Below are 21,170 nucleotides of genomic sequence, written 5' to 3'. Positions count from 1 at the left end.
TGTTCAGAAGCTGGAACTCTATTATAAGACAGAGAAATCTAAGCCAAAGCCCATCTATCCCCCTTTAAACACTGGAGAATCCAGCACCTTCCCAATTTACTAGAAGACATGAAAAAGAAAAAAACAAGGTTCATCTAAAACCATCAGTTATGAGTTTGATTTGTCAAGCTTCTATGTACTTTATGTAGATATCTCTATTTCTCTACTCAACAACTCCCATAACTAGAAATTAATGCCCTTACTTTTACACAGGAAACAGGCTAAGGGGTTAAAAAAAAAGAAAAAAAAAAAAGCTTTAAGGTTGCAAAGCTAACAGCTAAAGCAAATATCACAAATGGACTGGAATCCAAGTCTAACATCAGAACCTATGGTCTTTCCTCTACATCATTAATATAGCGTAATGTATATATATAATGGGCTTATAGAGCTAGTATTCCAATTCTTCCACCTGGACAGAGTGCAATCTCAGTTATATTCTCTATATTTCTCATCTGTAGATTTTCTTATTGAGTTAATTATGTATAAAGGAACCACTCAGTATACTTTAGCTACCATCATCAATGTGAGGAATATTGGCTATAATCAGCTCATTTTTACCCAACAGTTTCTATTCTTTCTAGCATCCTAAGCTCTGCCGCAAGATTTTAGAAGCTCCTAAGGGGCAGAGATTTGGTAGTATAAGAAGACAAAGAAAACACTGAATTCCTGCTATTTTGCTAGTGTTCTTTCCCTTACCTCTTCAGAAACTCAAAGTACATTAACAGCATATAGACACTAGCAGTCAAGCAGGGCTAGCTTCCAACTGCCCCACCAATCTTCAATATAGTGATATACGCTGCCAGATGTCATGCTAGCAACCAAACCTATTAGTCACTATAATCCAAATGGAATGTAATTAACTCTACAATTTCGAGGTATGTAATTTTTAGGCCAATCTCCTAAGTATAACTTATAAAGCCCTTGGTGGTCTGGCCCCTACTGACCTTTTCACCTCCTCTGCCTTCCTCCTGATCCGGTTTTTATGTTCCAGGCATTCAAAGCTACTTAGTATTCAGAACAAGGCAAGGCATGCGGGCATGCTCTGTCACACCTCTAGACACGTTGTTCTCACTGGCTGGAACTCCTTTTTGTCCCTGCTTGGCTGGCTAAATCCTATCTATTCACTTCTCAGATCTCTAATTCATCACTCCTTTTCTTTCAATGCCTTTCCTCATAGCTCAGGGCAGGGTCTAAGTTTTTGTAACATTCCTTTTTTAATTTCAGATGAGTTGCACTGGTTAATGTCACAACTGAGAACAGCTTTGTCATTACTCTCTATGCAAGACCCTTTCCTTCTCTCCTTTATTCAGCCTTTGATTTCTACTCCCATTATCTCCCCTTACTGTGACTACACATCTCAAAGTGAGCTAGGGAGACAGCTCAGTGGTTAAAAGCAATGTGCTCTTTCAGAAGACCTGAGTTTGGTTCCCAGAACCCAAACCAAGAGACCCACAACCACTGGTAATGCCAATCCCAGGGAATCTGACACCATCTTCTGGCTTTTGTGGGGGTCAGCACCCACATGGTATATTCTCATGGCAATGGCATATTCTCATTCTCTCTCTCTGGCACTAATACACACATGGTTCTCTCTCTCTCTCTCTCTCTCTCTCTCTCTCTCTCTCTCTCTCTCTCACACACACACACACACACACACACACACACACACACAAATAAAAACAAGTCTTTAAAAATGCACATCTTTACAAAATGTCACTATTTTAAATGCACATTATCTATCTCATTCATTTTTCCAATCTATAACAGTTTTGTAAGTTATCCATGTTACTGACTATAGATCTATTCTTGTTTGAATTGCTCCACAGTACTTCATAGTCTGTTTACCACATTTAATTTAAACATCAACAACTCAATAATACAGATTATGCCTAAATGAACAGCCCTTAAAGGTGTCTCTTTTGATCCTGTAACAAGATTCTCTGGGACATACACCCACAGAGCTAGTAAGTGTGTATGTGTACCTTCATATACTAAAGAAGACATATTATTTTCAGCAAATACAACTACTATGTTATTTTAACTGGCGTATCTCTGTAAGTTCCCTGAGGGAAAAATACAGCACCAGATTCAATTTTATATCTTTTGAACCTAGCTCGCCATAGGAAAGCAAAGGATATTTACCATAGAAACGGTGGTACTAAGAGTTGAACCCCAGGGCCTCATACCTGCTATTCTAAAGGCAAGTGCTCTACCACTGAATAACACTTTCAGCACTCTTTCTTTTTTAATGTATTTCGAGGCAGGGTTTTGTTAAATTCAAGGCTGACCTTGAATTTGGAATCCTGAGTAGCTGGGATTGCAGGCATATGCCTGTAGAGTCTGCCTCTAGATGAACTCTTAAGTGAGACCCAGGGTCTAGGACGTGATCTCCTTCAATGGTGACTATATCATGCTCATCTGCCTCATCTCCATCTCCCATACATCTTTCAATATCTAGCACAAGAAAGCCCAGTACAAAGCAGATATTCAAAAAGACTTATTAAAGTGAGGTATAATGATGCATGCCTATGATCCCAGCACTGGGGAGGTTGAGGCAGGAGGATTGCTGAGTTTTTTGCTGGGTTACTGTGGTAGCTGTTTCTCAGGCTCCCTCTCCGGAATCGAACCCTGATTCCCCATCACCCGTGGTCACCATGGTAGGCAAGGCGACTACCATCGAAAGTTGATAGGGCAGACGTTCGAATGGTGGGGGGGGGGGGGGTGCGATCGGCCTGAGGTTATCTAGAACTTGCCCTCCAATGGATCCTCTCGGAAGGAGGATCTGAGAAACGGCTACCACATCCAAGGTTCCAGCAAGGAGCGCAGGAAAACAAAGAGCAGGCGGGCCACAGGCCCGCAAGATTTTATAAGTAAATATTAGCCTAAGGGGACACGCCTTACAAACAAGGTGATTGGCTAAGCTTCCCCTTCAGGTTACATACTAAGTACCAGACAAATCAGGGTTCCAAGCAAGACTCTATCTGAAAAAAAAAAAGCAAAAAGATTTATTGAATGAATGAATAAGTGCACATATGCCATGAATAAACTAAAATGAGCAGGCCTGTGCTGCAAGGGGAAACAGAACCTTAAAAAAAAAAAACAAAGTTAAATACAGTATAATATAATATAATATACAATAAAAAGAGAGAAGCTTCTTTTCTGGTTATTCTTCCAGACTAGAACTTCTTTTCATTCCTAACCTCCAACACACAAGGATAATGGCAAAACAAAAGGTAGGGTTTAGCCTGGTGGTGGTGGTGCACGCCTTTAATATCAGCACTTGGGAGGCAGAGACAGGCGAATCTCTGGGAGTTCGAGGCCAGCCTGGTCTATAGAGCAAGTTCCAGGATAGGCTCCAAAGCTACAGAGAAACTCTGTCTTGAAAACGCCCCCCCCCCACAGAAAAGGTAGTGTTCATTGTTCTTTGTAGGTGCTATTTATGCTGAATAATTCACAAAGATTATTTCATCTAATCCTCCCCACAATGCCAAAAGATAGGCATAACTGCCTCATTTTATAATTTAAAAACTATTGTTCAAGGTAATGATTTGAATCCAGGTAAACCAGATTTAAAGCTGGCACTTTCAGCCAACTATCCCGTTATAATACCTATCTGATTTTTGCTGTTCTTTCAGGCCTCCCTACAATAAGTTTGTATGGTCCTAAGAATTGGTCACTGTCCTAAGACACACATGACTCTCAAGGATGTCAGGCTGTAGGCATGCATCCTAATATCTTATAACAGTATTTTTCACTTACCGTTTCTTGGCAATTTCATTCTGTCGCTTCACCTTTTCTTCCTCAAATTCTCTGATGTTACGCACACCAATCTCCCGACAAAACTCTTCAAACACTTCATCTTCCACCTGAGGGAAAAGTCAGGGAGGGCAGTGGCATTCATTATTGATTACAGTCCTACTTCCAAACCTAGTCTTGTCCTGATAAACATGCTGCCGTGGCCCACCGTCTACCAACCTGGTTCATCTTCTCCTTCAAGTCTTTCATTTCCCTTTCTCGGCTCTGAATGATTCTCTTGATATCATTAATGCGAGGCCCGAAGTTGGCTAGCTCACTCTCCAGCTTGGACTTTTCCTACAGACAATAGGTTGGAAGACAAGAGACTAGAATCTGTGGAGGAAAAGAACTTCCTTGCCAGTACCAGTCCCATGGTCAGCAACCACTGAGAAAGCTTGACTTAGCACCAATATCCCAGTCAAATTCAAAACCTTTATTTCATACGGCTGGGCACACCATAAACATCATTAGTTATAGGTCCACAATCCCTTATTGATAACCCCTGGGCCAATTATTTTAGAAGTTAGACTGTTTTTCACAAGAAGGTGAATCTAAGCATTATGTAACACCTCTAATTTGGGTAAAGTGGAAAAATGTAGAATTATCAAACACACTTATATATCTAGAACCCCAACCTACAGACACTGAAATTCTTGTAACTCACTCTCAATTGGCTTTTAGTAGTTCCAATATTTATTGAATGAAATGCGTTAGTAACAGCACCTAACATTTACTGAGTGCCTAATGTTCTAAGAATTTTACAGATATTAACTTGTTCCATCTTTGCAATAATCATACAAAATAGACAGTAATTTCCATTTGGTAGATGAAGATGGGAAAACTGACAAAGAGAAGTAAGTTGCTTAATAGAATAAATACAGCTGACCGAAGATCTGGAGCCCCCACCACCACCACATCCCAATGTCAGATTCTCTGCTATGCTATCCTGAACAGAACAGAAGGAAAGTGGATAGATAGTTCTTCACCCTCAGTGCAACCTAGGATGGCCTTGGAGAACAGGGCTGAAGGACAGGCCCTACCTGGAGATTCAGGGCAAGATGCCTTGTTTTGGTCTGCTCAAGGTCACTCTGTGAGTACTTCAGCCTCATTTGTAGTCCATGGGCCTGAGACTGCACCTGACGCAGTTCTGCCTCTTTCCGTTTCGCCTTCATCTGCTCCTAAAGAGGACAAGAAAAAGGGCCATGTGATAAGTGACCAACCTGAGCTCAGCAACCCTACTCCTAAGGATCAGCGTTACTTGTTGCTTACTTTCAGCTCCTCTGTCAAGCGTTCTTTTTTTTCTTTCAGCTTGTCTACTGCTTTCTCATCCCAGCGCCGTGCCTTTGCCTTGAGATCACTGGCTCCACCAGAGATAACGCCTGACTTCTGGAAAAGGGTTCCATCCAGTGCCACTGTCTATAAACAACAGGGAGAGAAGAGGCAGAGGAGATGGTGAAAACAGCAATTCCCAGTACTGCGCCTATTCAACTCCAACCTGGGAAAAAGGGGTCATACCTTATGGCGTTGGTGACCTCCAAAGGCAATGCGTCGGGCATCCTCCACATTGTCACAAACAAGGGCATTGCCACAAGCATACTGCAAAGCTTTTTTGATGTGAGGTGGTTCATAGCGAATCACATCAATCACTAGCTTGGCCCCCTTCAGCTCCCGGAGTTTCTCATCTGTAGGTTTCACCTGTGTGAAGAATCTTATGAAGCAATAGAATACATAAAACCAAGGTGAGGGGCCCCAACACCTCTCTCTCTCTCTCTCTCTCTCTCTCTCTCTCTCTCTCTCTCTCTCTCTCTCTCACACACACACACACACACACACACACACACACACACACACACACAAGCCTTACTTCCAGGTAGTCAAGAGGCAAGAAGGTCTCAGGCTCTCCACGTTGTTCCTTGATATATTGGATACAATCCCGACCAGTCTTCTCTGAGTCTACAATAATAGCATCCATGTTCTTTCCTAAAACCTTAGTCACAGCAATCTGGTATTTCTTTTGTGTAGGCTGGCAGAGGTCAATGAGGCGGCCATACTGAATAAAAGAAGAAGGGGAAATGAAGCATAAGGCTTGGGAATCCTAATTACTAGTTCACAAAGAATGGCAAGATAAAAATCTATATAAGGAACAATGACTTGCATCTATACTGCTTATTTGTGAAGTCAGTCCTCTATTTTTGCACCTGTATAATACCACGAAAATGGGAATGGATTGAGGGGAGGCACTTGTTAGACTTGTATGGCTGTAAGCTATTCAGACCAGCACAGCAGTCAATTCTAATGTCCCTTCCAAAGACAGAAGTTCGGTTAAAGGAGGATTAAGGACTGAATAAACATGTTACATGATGGAAGACCCAATTAACAACCCAATTACAATTTCTTTCTCAGAGAAAGAAATCACATTGTCTCTAGGATCAATTACATCAGAGGATTAAAAGGTGAAGCTACAGGTTTTCTAAGAATGCTTTTGGAACCAGACAAGATTGACTGAAAGGCCACAAGCCTTTACAGCCTCACCCTAAAAGATATTTTTGAATATGATACTAGCTAATTTTTCTGTTGTTGAAACATGGTCTCGTTATTTATCTGGGACTAACCTGAATGTCCCTATGTAGCCCAGGTTGAAGCCAAACTCATGACCCTCCTATCTCTGCCCCCCAACTGCTGATATTAAAGATATGCAACATGGCACCTAGCTTTACACTGGTTACTTATTAACTGATAACTGCATGAGATTGTAGTAATATGCCAGTATATCTTTAAAGGTTTTTAATAACTCCTTCTCATTTTTAATGTACATTGGTGTTTTGCCTGTATGTATGTATGCCTATGTGAGGTTGTCAGATCCCCTAGAACTGGAGTTACAAACAGTTGTGAGCTGCCATGTGGGCACTGAAAATTGAATCAGGGTCCTCTGGAAGAACAGTCAGTGATCTTAACTGCAGAGCCATCTCTCCTGCCCTGCCAGTATGCCAGTATATCTTTTGACTTACAGTTGTTTTGATGTAAAAGATTTGTGTTCAAAGACCAAGGGAGGACTATAACATTATGAAATATACATTTAGCCATAGACTGAGGTTCCTGATAGAGTTCCAAAAACTAAAATCATAATGAGTTGATGGACGACTGATTACTCCTAGGTAACTTTCCTGTGAGAGCTAGTCATTACAGAAACCAAGGCAGGATTAGATGACTGGGCCTTCTAGCCCCCTGTCCCACACCTAACAGGAAAAGATGACTAAAAGTTGGGTTGATCGTCAACAGCCAATGATTTCATCTACTGTGTCTATGAACCAAACTCCCCATAAAAACTCAAAAGCACTGGGAAGTGGTGGCACACAAATTTAATCTCTGCACTTGGGAAGCAGAGGCAGGCAGATCTCTGTGAGTTCGAGGCCAGTCTGGTCTATAAGCTCTAGTTCCAGGACAAGCTCCTGTCTTGAAAACAAAACAAAACAAACAAAAAAAGAAACACAAAAGCTCAGGACTGGAGAAATGTATCAGCTATTAGAGTGCTTGCTGCTCTTGCAGAGAACCTGAGCTCAGTTCCTAGTATTCGTGTCAGATGGCTCACAACTACCTGTAACTCCAGCTCCAAAGGATCTTATGGTCTCCTTGGGCACCCTCACTCACAAGTATATACCCATAAATGCAAACAAAGACACAGACACCTCCACACACCAATAGACTAGTTGTGTGTCCTATAATCCAGTTCTGATGCATATCTTGAGGTAGCATCAGATATAAAACATAAGGACTCAGTCCCATAAGACGGCCTTTCACTTCAGATTACAATTATAAGCCTAGACTGTGACGTGTGGTTTTGACCATCCAACTAAAAATTAAGTTTCTATGTACTACTCCATTGGTTAATTTGCTAGAGGTTCTTGTGGTTTTCAAGGAAACACAATTACTCTTTGTCTGTGTATGTGGTGTACATACATACTTGAAGGCAAAACAATCATACACAGAAATCTTTTCTTTTAAAAAAAGGCAAAACCCAACACAAGACCCTGTCTCAAACAAGTTGGATCCATTCTTGCTGTGGCACATATACTCACAATACACACACACATTAACTTTTTAATTTTTATTATTTGCAATTATGTGTGTGTGTTTGTATGTATGTGAATATGCCCTCAAAGGCCAGAAGCACCAGATCCCCTGGAGCTGTAGTTATAAGCAGTTGTGAGCCAGCTGATATGTTAGGTCCTCTGAAAGGGCAGCAACTGCTCTTAATCATTAATCATCAAAATTTTTAAAATTGAAAAAAAAGTCAGGATAAATTGAGCATAAACAGCAGTTCTCTCGCAAACTTTGCTTCTTTTCTTTTTTTAACTTATTTTTTATTTTATGCGCATGTGTTTTGTCTACACATATGTGTGTATGTGTGACTAGTGGCCACATAGTCCAGAAGAGGGTGTTGAATTCTCTGGGACTGAAGTCACAGAGATTGTGAATTACCACGTGGGTGCTGGAAACCAAGCCCAGGTCCTATAGAAAAGCAGACAATGGTCCTAACTCTGAACCACCTCTCCAGCCCAAGCTATGTTTGTTTGGGTAGGACATTTTAGCTGAGTTTCCATTTTCCCAGATATAAAAATAGGACTAGCTATCCTGTCTTCATAGTGTTCAACAGCAATCTTCTTCCCACTGGCACTACCCCCAGAAGGAAGGAGGAGCCTCATGAGGTAGACACTTCAGTATCCTTTTTGGGCAAGTGGAAGGCCTTTCTCAGCTTTATAGAAAAAGTAAACACCTGCTAAAGAAGAAATCTCAGACAGACAGCTGCAGAAATAAGAGATTCTTAACTCTTTTTTTTTGAGCTGTCCGAAAACTGTGCCAAAAGCTCCAAGACTGTCACTTTTGTGAGTTGTCACCTACCACTGGAATGGGCTTTTAGGTGACACAGGTGCTGGGGTTTTTTTTTTTTGAGTCATTCCTGTTCTTTTAAGTTACCCTTCCCTCATACTCCTGTTTGTAACCCCAGTAAAAAGTTAATTAGTTCACCATGTTAGACTTTAGAGCAACCATTACTTAGTTCTGTCGTGGGTTCCTTTCTGAGGTGAGTAGATATGTGTGGATCATGTCTCCCCAGAGAAAGTCTATAATATAACACAGGGTGACTGAGAAGGTTGACAGGAAGTCTGAATACTTGCTCAGAAAGAGGACCCTCCAGTCTTACCACAGAACCAGGGTAGAGACGCTTGATGCTTTCCATTATTTCTGCTTTTCGCTGCTGGCGACTGCTTTCCTGACGGTCAATGCGCGCATCCCCCAATTGCTCCATCACCTGGTTCAGCTCCTTATTGATCTCATCAATACGACGCTTGGCCATCTCCACTTCCTCTGTCAATTCTCCTTCTAGCTTCTTCTGTTCCTCTAGGGACTGCCTACAAAGAAAGAAAATACAAGAGTTAGCCTGTCTGGTGAGATACTATTTGTGACTGAAGGACTCTGGTAGACCTGCTTGAAGAGGAGCAAGATAAGCAGAAAAGAGATGTGGAAGGAGAAGAGAAGTATTGCAGAGTCACATACTTGCTAGTGGTAATGTATTCCTCTAGCTTCTCGATCCGTTTCTGATTCTCTTCAATTTCCCGGAGTTTTTGCTTGATCTTGGCCTGGGCAATAAATACATTCCATTACTAGAGGGTGAGTCGGTTAACCCAAGCCCATGTGGTATTATTGGCTTATACCCTTATTGACCTCGCTCATCTAAAATTCCAATAGTCCAACACAATCTGTCACTAATTAGGAGGCCTCCCAAAAAAGCAGAGGGGTTAAGGACATTAAAAGAAAATCTACAGAATCAATTAACCTGGGTTCATAGGAGCTGACAGAAACTGAACCAACAACCAGGAAGCCTGCATGGGACTGACCTAGACCCTCTGCATATATGTTATGGTTGTATAGCTTAGTGCTCTTGTGGGACTAATAGTGGGAACAGGGGCTGTGTCTGACTCTGACCAACTTTTGGGACCCTATTCCTTATCCTGGGTTGCCTTGCCCAGCCTTAATACATGGAGATGTACATAGTCTTATTGCAACTTGATATGCCATGCTTTGTTGATATCCATGGGAGGCCTGCCTCTTTATGAATAGAAACAGAGGAAAAGTGTATTGGGAGGGAAGGCAGAGGGAAGGTAAGGGAGAAATGGGAGGAGAAGAGGGAAGAACTGTGGTCAGGATATAAAATAAATAAATTTACAACTTTAAAAAAAAGCAGAAACATATATGAAATCCAGTCCACTGATAGATAAGGCTTCCAAGGGTTCCAAAACCTCTCAAAGGTATTGTACCCAGTCCAGGTTTCCTCACCAATCTAACACTCAAAGTAAAGCTTCACAGAGCTCTCTGACCCTGCTGTCTCATCTGTAAGATGTAGGTAATTTCCACTTCACAGAGTACACAGTAAGTACTTAATACAGGGTGTGCATTAATGCCTACGATGTTCTCTTAAATATCTAAAATAAGTGTTAGCTGAATGCCTAGATCATTATAGGCTCTTGGGATAACATAAGAACTTTCTATCATTATTACTAATATTAAAGTGGCAGTAAGCGAAGTATATTTGGTAAAAGCGTGAGCTTTAGAGCCAGCCTGCCCAGGTTCATATCCTAAGCCTGTAACTAAGTAATTATGGGATTACTATTAGTATTAAGCAGATTACTTCACCACTGTGATGCAGTTTCCTCATTTGGAAGGTGAGGATAATAGCAACTATCCCCTAAAGGCAATCATAAATGAAGAATATACGTAAAGCAATATATGTAAAGCTACTGTGCTTAACACACAGTAGCTGCCTGACAGATAAAAACTTCTGTTGATATTGAAACTATCATTATTTCTTTATTTAGGGATTATCACCCCTGATCTTTTGGCTTGTTGTTGATGCTGGGAACTGAATTCAGGGTAAATATGCTAAGCACACACTGCTGCTGAGCTACACCCCCATGCCTCATCCTTTAATTTTTGCCTACCTCTGTCTCTACTTTCTTCCGCTCTTCCAGATCTAGACGGTCCTGGTCAGCTTTCTGATCTCTATTAAACTTCTCCAGCTCCTGAGCCAAAGTGGCTGCTCTCTTGCTAGCTTCTTCTTTCAGTCGGTGGTATTTCTTTACCTGTGTTATGAACAGAAAAAGAGGACAGCTTACTCAGTCAGCATATGTTAAGTTACTGAGCTTTTTACCTGCAACCCTTTCAAGACTTACCTGATTTTCCTCTAGGGTCAAGTCTCTGCCCTGACTTTGACTCTCTTCCTCCATGCGTTCTTCAAACTCCTGGCGGGCCTTCTCCACGGACAACATCTCTTTCTCCAGTTCATCCATGTCACCCTTCCGTTTCTTGTAATGCTTCTGAGCATTCTGCAGAGACTTCTTGGCTGCCTCAAGCTTCTTGATTTTGTGGGAGGTATTCTCTTTGGCTTTGATGTACTGAGGACGCTTCTGATTCAACTCCGAGTCCTTTTCCCTTTTGCCAGAGGAAAAAAAAAGACAATCAGCCCTGCAGAAGGTAGGCTCCCAGGCTTTTCATACCAAAAGAGGGGCCTCGGTATTCCCATTCAACCTCATGGAAACACTGTAAAGAAAAAGGGCCTAATGCCTTAGAGATCCTCAAAAACCAACAGCTGGGAGGTGGTGGCACATGTCTTTAATCCCAGCACTCAGGTGGCAGAGGCAGGAAGATTTCTGAGTTTAAGGCCAGCATGGTCTAGAGAAAAGGTTTCAGGAAAACCAGACCTGTTACACAGAGAAACCCTGTCTCAAAAAAACCAACCAACCAAACAACAACAACAAAAGAAAAACCAGGAGGATGCAGTTTGAGTACTTCTTGGAACCTACCATCATCCTGGCATTCTAGTCACACCAAAAGACAAAATTACCACCCCTGCTTCAACCCTTGCAACTTTGGGGTTCTTCATGACAACAGATTTCACTGAATCCTGAGAAATGTCAAACACTGTCCCATAAGGTCAAAGCAAACCCTAAGACAGGTCTCTCATTAAAAACTTCACAAAAAGCCTACGTTTACTGAATTACCTTCATCTGATCAAATCACTTCTCATCCGATTCCTTTAAGCTCCTAGATACAGTACCTGTCTCAAAGGACGGCCCTCTTGTTCATCCCACTTCCTACTGCTTCCTCTTATATGCTAACTTGTCAACCCAGAGGCCACTTCTTTCATTCTTTCTTAATTACTTGTATCACACACACAAGCACACATGCATACACATTAGTTAGTATATGTGAGCACATGTGTATCCACATGCAGAGATCAGAGGACAACTTGTAGAACTCAGTTCTCTCCTCCACCATATGGATCCCAGTGATTTAACTCAGGTCACTAGGCTTGGCCTCAAGCACCTTTGCCCAATGAGCTATGTCAAAGCTGAGCTACCTTACTGCCCCAAGCCTGAATTCTCAATATTCTATTGTATTAACTAAAAGCCAAGAAATGGGCCTTGGTCAAGGGGAAAAAATTAGTAGAAATACTAGACTCTGAGTTCAAAGAATCCCAAGAGATAGCACAATTGCTAGTTTCCCACAGGTTCCAGGCCTGGGCACGCCTCTTACTTGATCTCCTTCTCAATCTGCTGCTGCTCCCGCATCATTTTGCCCAGTTCTTTCTTCTTCTCCTTCAGCTCATCCTCTACCTTGTCCATCCGTTTCTTGTCCTTCTCAATCTCCTTGTTCTTAGAGGCCAGTTCCTTGTTGAGCTTCTCAATCTCTACTTCATTATGGTACAGCTTGAAGAGCTGCAACTGCACCTGGGCTCGTACCACCTCATCCTTCAGGCGCTGGTAGCGGTCCGCCTACGCAAACAGGAATGGGGACGGGGATCAGTAAGGCACTGCCTTTATCTTGGTCCCTTAGATCTAAGAGGCAGCCAGGCCACCAACCTCTTCCTTCTCTTGTTTGGCTTCTTTGCGTTCAGCTGCAATATTTTTCTTGCGATGATAATTAAACTGTGTGTCCTCTTCAGCCTTCACCATTTCTTTCTTTCGCTTGTCATACTCCTGTGCTAGCTCCCCAGAGCGACTTATTTCTTCAAATAAAGCTGTCCTCTCCTTAGGGTTCTTCATGGCAATAGACTCCACTGCACCCTAGCAAAGGTCAAAACACTGCCCCATTTAGACCTCTGCTGGCTCAATTCACCCTGCCCACTTCAGAAGTTTATCAACCCTCTTCTCCCCAACTAGTGCCACATTTCAAGGCTTTTTTGAAGATGGGGGACAGAATAAGTACTGAGGATTAAAGGTCAGTATCTACTCCATCACTGAGCTGTATTCCCTGTCCACTGTTTACTTTTCTTATTGTGAGACAGGGTCTCACTAAGCTGTCTAGGCTGGGTTTGAACTTCCTCTGTAGTCCACGCAAACCTTGAACTTAAAATCCTCTTGCTTTAGGTGGGGGTATGGGCCTGTGCCAACAGGTCAGCCATATCGGGATTTAATGCCACATTCTCTGCCTCTGAACATAAAAAGACAAACACAAAGGTAACACAGTGGTATATTACGTGCAATGACTAAAGCAGCCCAGAAAATTCAAGCTTGAGAGGCAAAAACCTTAAGTAGGGAACTCCTTACACAGGTGACACCTATGCTGATGTTGGAATATATGGGAAAACTAACCAAGAAAAGAGGAAAGCATGCTAGGGAACATAACATATTCCCAAGTGGTGCTGATACCACTGGTCTAGGAAATATAATTTAAGAACAACTATTCTAAGACAAGAAGAAAGGAATCACTGAACTGCTTTACAGAAAGACAGAGAAGAAAGACTTCTTTCCTTATCCAGCTGAGGGGGAAACTGAAAGAGGCCAGAATGGAATTAGGAAGCCCACTAAAGAATGTGCTACGACACACGAACTTGGAGATAAAGCAGGCCTAGGTGGGACAGGAAAGGTCAAAAAACAACAAATAGCCAATAATGACTTAAAAACACCCAAAGGGGGCTGACTAGGTGGCTCAACAGTTAAGATCACTAGTGGTTCTTCCTTCCAAAGGATTCAGGTTTAATTTCTAGCACACACATGGAGGCTCACAACTATCTGTAACTCTAGTTCCAGGGAATCTAACACACTCTTCCATGCACAGTGCATGCACTGTGCACATACACACGTGCAAGCAAAACACTCATACACATAAAACAAAAATATTTTTAAATGCACACAGTCTGGGCATGGTGGCACATGCCTTTAATCCCTGGACTTAGGGGGCCAGCCAAAGCTACACAGAGAGACCCTATCTTTAAAGAGAAAAAAAACGGGCTGGAGAGATGGCTCAGAGGTTAAGAGCATTGCCTGCTCTTCCAAAGGTCCTGAGTTCAATTCCCAGCAACTACATGGTGGCTCACAACCATCTGTAATGGGGTCTGGTGCCCTCTTCTGGCCTGCAGGCATACACACAGACAGAATATTGTATACATAATAAATAAATATTTCTAAAAAAGAAAAGAAAAAGCCCACAGAGAAGAACTAACTACAGTCACATTACTAAATACTCTTCCATATACCCAGAGATAAGTTCAAGTTTTACATCTCAAAGAAACTTCTTGTTTTCTAACCAAGACAATCAGAGAGATCCATAACTGGTCAAAGTGCAGAAAATAAATGACCAGAGTGCCCAGCCCCAAGTGTATCATCTATAAGACAGCCCCTACATCTATGGTTCAGGGAACATCTCAGGAGAGGGGGCATTAAGATTACAGGAGCCTGAGGGCCAGGATGACTGCTGCATAACAGTTTCTTCCTAACAGGACAAAAATGGTGTTCCCAAGAACTCTCAACAATCTGGCTGTCAGCACAAGACCTGTGAAGACTACTACATCAATGGACACACCAATATGGATGGGGGAAACTTTCAAACACTGAAATATGTTAAGAGAAGGTGAACCAATTTCCACACTGCCTACCCCATCCCCAAAAGCCCTAAAAACATACAAATAAGAGCAAATACTAATAAAACAAATATAGGGGCTAGAAAAATGGCTTAGTGGTAAAGAGTACTTGTTGTTCTTGCAGAGGACTCTTATTTAGTTCCCACCACCACCCACAAGGTGGCTCACAAACATCTGCAACTCCATTTATAGGGGGTCTGATGCTGCCTTCTGGCCTGTGGGCACCAGGCACACCACACATGTGCACATACATACATACATACATACAAGCAAAACATTCATACATATAAAATAAAAATCTTTTAAAAAAAATCAATAGACGCCAGGCAGTGGTGGCGCACACCTTTAATCCCAGCAGAGGCAGGCAGATCTCTGTGAGTTCAAGGCCAGCCTGGTCTACAAAAGCAAGTTCCAGGACGGGCTCCAAAGCCAGAGAAACCCTGTCTCGAAAAACAAACTACAACAACAACAACAACAACAACAAAAATCTATAGCTAGATAGACAGACAGAAAGATAGAAGAGGTCATAAATTCCAGAGGAGGTAGTTAGAGAGATACAGGAGTTGGAGAGAGGGAATGTGGAAACGATGCAAATACAGCATATAAAATCTTCAAATAAAAACTTTTAAGGATAAAAAATAAAAGTAATTTGCTGAGCACAGTGGTGCACACCTTTAATCCTATTATTCAGAAAGCAGAAGCAGGCAGGTCTTTTTGAGTTCAAGGCCTGCTTGGTCTACATAGTGAGTTCCGGGACAGCCAGGATTATACAATGAGAACCTGTCTTAAAAAAAAATAGCCCACCTGGAAGACAAGGAAGTTACGAGCTTTGATGAGAATACCCAACTTCTCTAACTCTTCACTGTATTCATGTAGCTGGACAACTTTGTTGTTGATCTTGTACTCAGAAGAGCCCCCTACAAGACAATGAATGAGTTAGCAAGGGTCAGGTAGTTTCTCCCATCCTAGAAATGAGTCTATCTGCTTCCTTGGACTCAAAAGAGTCTTCTGATCAGTCTTACCCACCTACAATGACACGGGCAAAAGTGCGGTCCTCAGCACCCTCCTCAGAGTAGACCATGCTCACAAAGGCTCGGTTAGCAGCTGGCTTGCCCACAGGAGCTCCATGTATCAGGTCCCGAAGAGTCTTTACCCGCAAGTTGCTGGTTTTCTCACCAAGCACAAAGCTGATAGCATCCATGAGATTTGACTTACCTAAAAGAGAAGGGGATGAAACAGAAGAGGGAACATTGGGAAGATGGGAAGGGGAAAAGAAATAAAGGACATTGAGAATAGAAATGTGTTCTTTTCTATTCTATTTCCTAATATCAGACTAATGGAAAACAGAAAGTAAACTGTTGTCAGAAAACTGGGTCAATGACTTGGGAAAAATAGTTCCTCTACAGGTAAGTAAATTACTTGTAGGAGCCAGACACTAAAACCCCCTATAAAACCCCCTATAAAGAAACAGGTATTCATAGAATGGATTGTTCTACAACCTTTACTATGCTAACATAAACGTATTATTTTTACCCTGTAAACCCAGTAGCTTGACCTTAATCATGCAAAAATAAAAGCAGGCTGGACTGAGGGGGCAAGACAGAAGAGTTCTAGAGATCTGTTGCACAAAAAAGTGTGACTGTTAAAATGTAACACTGTTAAACTGTACATTAAAAGTGGTTAAACTGGCTGGGTGGTAGTGTTGCACGCCTTTAAATCCCAGCACTTGGGAGGCAGAGGCAGGCAGATCACTGTGAGTTCAAGGCCAGCCAGGTCTACAAAGTGAGTTCCAGGACAGCCAGGGCTGTTACACAGGGCTGTTACAAAAACTGTCTCCAAACAAACAAACAAAGGCTAATTTGGTAAATTTTTATAAGGGCATGTTCCAGTTATAATACATTATGAAGCACACAACATTGGTTATGAAATGAAATATGTGGCCAAAAAATATTCAACCTAATAAGTAAGTCATTATAATCATGTTGGAAGCAGTGAGACCCCAGATCCTGAATTTCTTGTAATCCCCTGATCTGAGTGCCTACAGCTGCTCTGAGCACAAGACCTTCAGGAGTTCCTGATGGCAGAGTGGTTTCTGGTGGGTTTGGCTGGGGCGTGGCTATCTCTATATATTCTGCCCCTGAACACAATAAAGGGGGCATTCTTGGGGAATTAAAGGATGACCCGTGTCGCTGTCTCTCTGTCTGTGTATGTCTGTGTATTTTAACCTCCTGCCCCTTGCCCGAATCTCGTGAACTGGGTGCCAGCGCACCTAACGCAGACACGGGGGCGCGGTGCGTGGCATAATCACACTCAAACCTCTAGAAAATACAGCAAATAAAGGAAACTGGTAAACAATACAAGAAAACTTTAAGATAGAAATAAATTGTGTGGAGCTGGAGAGATGGCTCAGAGGTTAAGAGCATTGCCTGCTCTTCCAAAGGTCCTGAGTTCAATTCCCAGCAACCACATGGTGGCTCACAACCATCTGTAATGGGGTCTGGTGCCCTTTTCTGGCCTGCAGGCATACACACACAGACAGAATATTGTATACAAAATACATACATACATACATACATACATAAATAAATAAATGTGTGGCTAGGTGCAATGGTACATTTTTTAAACCCCAGAACTTGGGAAGAAGAAGCAGGCAGATCTCTGTTGAGTTCCAGGCCAGCCTTGTCTATACAGCAAATTCTAGGCCAGTCAGATCTACATAGTAACTTAACATTGTCTCAAGCAATAACATCAACAAATCAAAACAACCCCCCAAAGACTAGAAAGACTAAAAGGAAAACAGGTAAATAGCATGCTTCTAACCCTAGCCCACCTTCAGGGGACTAAAGCAGGAAAATTAAGGATTAAGAGTTCAAAGTTGGCTCAGTGCTCTTCCAGAGTACCCAGGTTTGGCTCTCAGCACCCACAAGACAGCTCACAATCATCTGAAACTCTAGGTTTCAGGGGATAAAACACCCTCTTCTGGCCTCTACCAGCACCAAGCACACGTGGTACACAAGCAAAACACACATAAGAGTTCAAGGTCAAGGACTTTTAACCCCAGCACTCAAGAGGCAGAGGAAGGCAGATCCCTGAGTTCAAGGCCAGTCTAGTCTACAAAGCGAGTTCTAGGACGTTAGAGAAGCCTTGTCTTGAAAAAACAAGAATTCAAGATCTCCCTTAGCTTTATCAGTTAAAACAAAACAAGACTGTGGCTATTACAAATAATGCTGCTATGAACATAGTTGAACAAATGCTTTTGTAGTATGATTGGGCATCTCTTGGGTATATTCCCAAGAGTGGTATTGCTGGATCCTGAGGTAGATTGACTCCCAATTTTCTGAGAAACCGCCACACTGATTTCCAAAGTGGTTGCACAAGTTTGCATTCCCACCAGAAATGGATGAGTATTCCCCTTACTCCACATCCTCTCCAGCATAGGTTGTCATTGGTGTTTTTGATTTTAGCAATTCTGACAGGTATAAGATGGAAACACAATGGAAGAGTGGATAAAGAAACTGTGGAATATATACACATCAGAGTACTACTCAGCAGTAAAAAAAATGACATCTTGAATTTTGCATGCAAATGGACAGAAATAGAAAACACTATCCTGAGTGAGATAATACAGACCCAAAAATACAAATATGAACCTTCGTCTGGAGACAGATGGAGATAGAGACAGAGACCCACATCGGAACACTGGACTGAGCTCCCAAGGTCCAGTTGAAGAGCAGAAGGAGGAAGAATATAAACAAGGAAGTCAGGACCACAAGGGGTTGGTCCACCCACTGAGACAGTGTGCCTGACCTAATAGGAGCTCACCAAATCCAGCTGGACTGGGACTGAACGAACATGGGATCAAACTGGACTCTCTGAATGTGGCTGCCAATGAATGGGGGCCGACTGAGAAGCCAATGATAATGGAACTGGGATTTGTCTCTACTGCATGTACTGGCTTTTTTGGGATCCTATTCTATTTGGATGCATACCTTCCTAGGCCTGGATGGAGCAGGGAGGGCCTTGGACTTCCCACAGGGCAGGCTACCCTGCCCTCTCTTAGGACTGGAGGGGGAGGGAGTGAGCGGGAGGGAAATGGGAGGAGGGGAGGAAGTGGAAATTTTGAATGGTATTATTTATAAAGCAATACAAAAAAGAATGACACTACAAAAAAAGAAAAAAAAAACAAATCTTTAAAAAAACAAATAAAAAAAACAGGACTATGGGATGTTCCACAACACAAAGGGCCTGCTCTTTTAAAAAAACTCGCTATCTGTACCAGGAGTGGAGGTAGGACTTTACTAGCACACACAAGACCCTGGGTTCCATCCCATTATACTAAATAAAGGCAATGTCTAAAATGAAAGGGGCTGAGAGAACCATTCTAGAATATAGGACATTACCGAAATATATTCAAATAAAACATGGATGTGACTATAGGTTAATCTTTTATTTCATTTTAGGAAAAAATTTCTACACAGTCCAAGTTGGCTTTACAGTCACAAGCTTCTTGCCTCAGCCTCCCACATACTAGGATTACAAGTGTGTGAAATCCCACCCAACTTGAGAGCATGAACTATGATTGGACTCATTCAAAAAAAAAGAAACATGAACATTTTGGGAAGCAATTAGGGAAGCTTGAATATATATAGTAGATAAACTGAGCAACTATAGAAGCTTGAAGCTTAAAGAAATACTGGATAAATGATGACACACAAAAAAATTCCTTTGTTGTGATAATGAAATAGTGATAAGACAGGATAATAATTTTATATGATGCTGAAGCAATTAAAGGGGAAATGCTAAGTCTTTATTTTCAAATGTTTAAGTGGGCACATGAGAAAGAGAAAGAGACAGAGACAGACTCTGTATATTGACCAGACTGGCCTGTAACTCAGAGATCCACCTGCCTCTGCCTCAGAGAGCTGGGATTAAAGGTATGCACCACACACCCTGCTACCACATATATGTTTGCCAATGTTCATAACAAAACTTGGGAAGAAGCAAAGGAATAAGAAAACCTATGAACAGGCTGTTGAGATGGCTCCACAGATTAAGGCACTAGCCACCAAGCCTGCTAACCTAAATTTGATCCCCAGGACACACATAGAGGGAAGAGAGAACTGACTCCTGCAAAGCTGTCCTCTGATCCCTACACAAGTACCAAGCTTGCCACCCAAACATAAGGACCTGAGTTTGGACTCTTAGCATCCACTTAAAAAGCTGGGTGTGTTGGTGTATGTCCATCACCTAGCATTGAAAGTGGATATGGGAACAGGGAAGCATATATCTTAATTAAGGGAGCCATCTGAGGGTTGTCCAAGAGACTTGACTCTAGAGGGGTTCCCGGGTTTCCAGGGAGATGCCCCCAGCTAGTTCCTTGGGCAGCTGAGGAGAGGGAGCCGGAAAAGGCCAGATCCTATAGCCATACTGATGAATTTCTTGCATATCACCATAGAACCTCCACCTGGCGATAGATGAAGAAAATGACAGAGCCCCACATTGGAGCACTGGACTGAGCTCCCAAGGTCCTGATGAGGAGCAGAAGGAGAGAGAACATGAGAAAGAAAGTCAGGACCGTGAGGGAACCTCCATCTGGCGATAGAAGAAGAAAATGACAGAGCCCCACATTGGAGCACCGGACTGAGCTCCCAAGGTCCTGATGAGGAGCAGAAGGAGAGAGAACATGAGAAAGAAAGTCAGGACCGTGAGGGGTGCGTTCACCCATGGAGACGGTGGGACAGAACTAACGGGAGATCACCAACTCCAGTTGGAATGGGACTGATGGAACATGAGACCAAACCGGACTCTCTGAATGTGGCCAACGGTGGAGGCTGACTGAGAAGCCAAGGACAATGGCGATGGGCTTGGATTCTACGGCATGGACTGGCTCTGTGTGGGCCTTGTCAGCTTGGTTGATCACCTTCCTGGACCTGGGGGGAGTTGGGAGGTCCTTGGACTTAACATAGAGTAGGGAACCCTGATGGCTCCTTGGCCTGGAGAGGGAGGGGGGGTATGGGTGGAGGGGAGGGGAGGGAAGGGGGAGGAGGAGGGGAGGAGATGGAAATTTTTAAATAAAAAAAAAAACTATGAAAAAAAAAGAAAGTGGAGACAAAATACTGAGCCTGCTGGCCAGGCAATAAGCCCAGTTGATGAGGTTCAGGCCAATAAGAGACCCTGTCTCAAAAAATAAGCTGGAGTTGCCAGGTGGTGGTGGTGGCGCACACCATTAATCCCAGCACTCAGGAGACAGAGGCAGGTGGATTTTTGAGTTCGAGGCCAGCCTAGTCTACAGAGCAAGGCCCAGGACAGTCAGGACTGTTACACAGAGAAATCTTGAAATAAATAAATATGGAGTTATTGGGGGAAAAAGACACTAACATCAACCATACAAACACACACACACAATAAATGTCATTTTAAA

General features: G+C 42.5%; 1 protein-coding gene across 2 annotated transcripts in view; it reads right to left on the bottom strand.

Moving 5' to 3' along the window:
* Window positions 1–21,170, bottom strand: part of Smc1a (structural maintenance of chromosomes 1A) — a 44,358-nt gene that overhangs the window by 18,394 nt on the left and 4,794 nt on the right. For both annotated transcript variants that reach the window (XM_038316089.1, XM_038316088.2), the window contains exons 2-15: window positions 15,776–15,964; window positions 15,554–15,666; window positions 12,750–12,953; window positions 12,424–12,662; window positions 11,061–11,319; window positions 10,830–10,970; window positions 9,388–9,470; window positions 9,035–9,242; window positions 5,699–5,884; window positions 5,350–5,529; window positions 5,104–5,250; window positions 4,875–5,012; window positions 4,015–4,131; window positions 3,799–3,905 (exon numbers count right to left, since the gene is read on the bottom strand). In XM_038316089.1, the coding sequence (XP_038172017.1) occupies window positions 3,799–3,905; window positions 4,015–4,131; window positions 4,875–5,012; window positions 5,104–5,250; window positions 5,350–5,529; window positions 5,699–5,884; window positions 9,035–9,242; window positions 9,388–9,470; window positions 10,830–10,970; window positions 11,061–11,319; window positions 12,424–12,662; window positions 12,750–12,953; window positions 15,554–15,666; window positions 15,776–15,964 (2,311 nt within the window). The remainder of the gene's footprint in view (window positions 1–3,798; window positions 3,906–4,014; window positions 4,132–4,874; window positions 5,013–5,103; window positions 5,251–5,349; window positions 5,530–5,698; window positions 5,885–9,034; window positions 9,243–9,387; window positions 9,471–10,829; window positions 10,971–11,060; window positions 11,320–12,423; window positions 12,663–12,749; window positions 12,954–15,553; window positions 15,667–15,775; window positions 15,965–21,170) is intronic.

This window comes from Arvicola amphibius, chromosome X (genome assembly GCF_903992535.2).
Source record: "Arvicola amphibius chromosome X, mArvAmp1.2, whole genome shotgun sequence".
In the NCBI taxonomy this organism is placed as follows: Eukaryota; Metazoa; Chordata; class Mammalia; order Rodentia; family Cricetidae; genus Arvicola; species Arvicola amphibius.
This window is presented reverse-complemented; position numbering and strand designations above follow the sequence as displayed.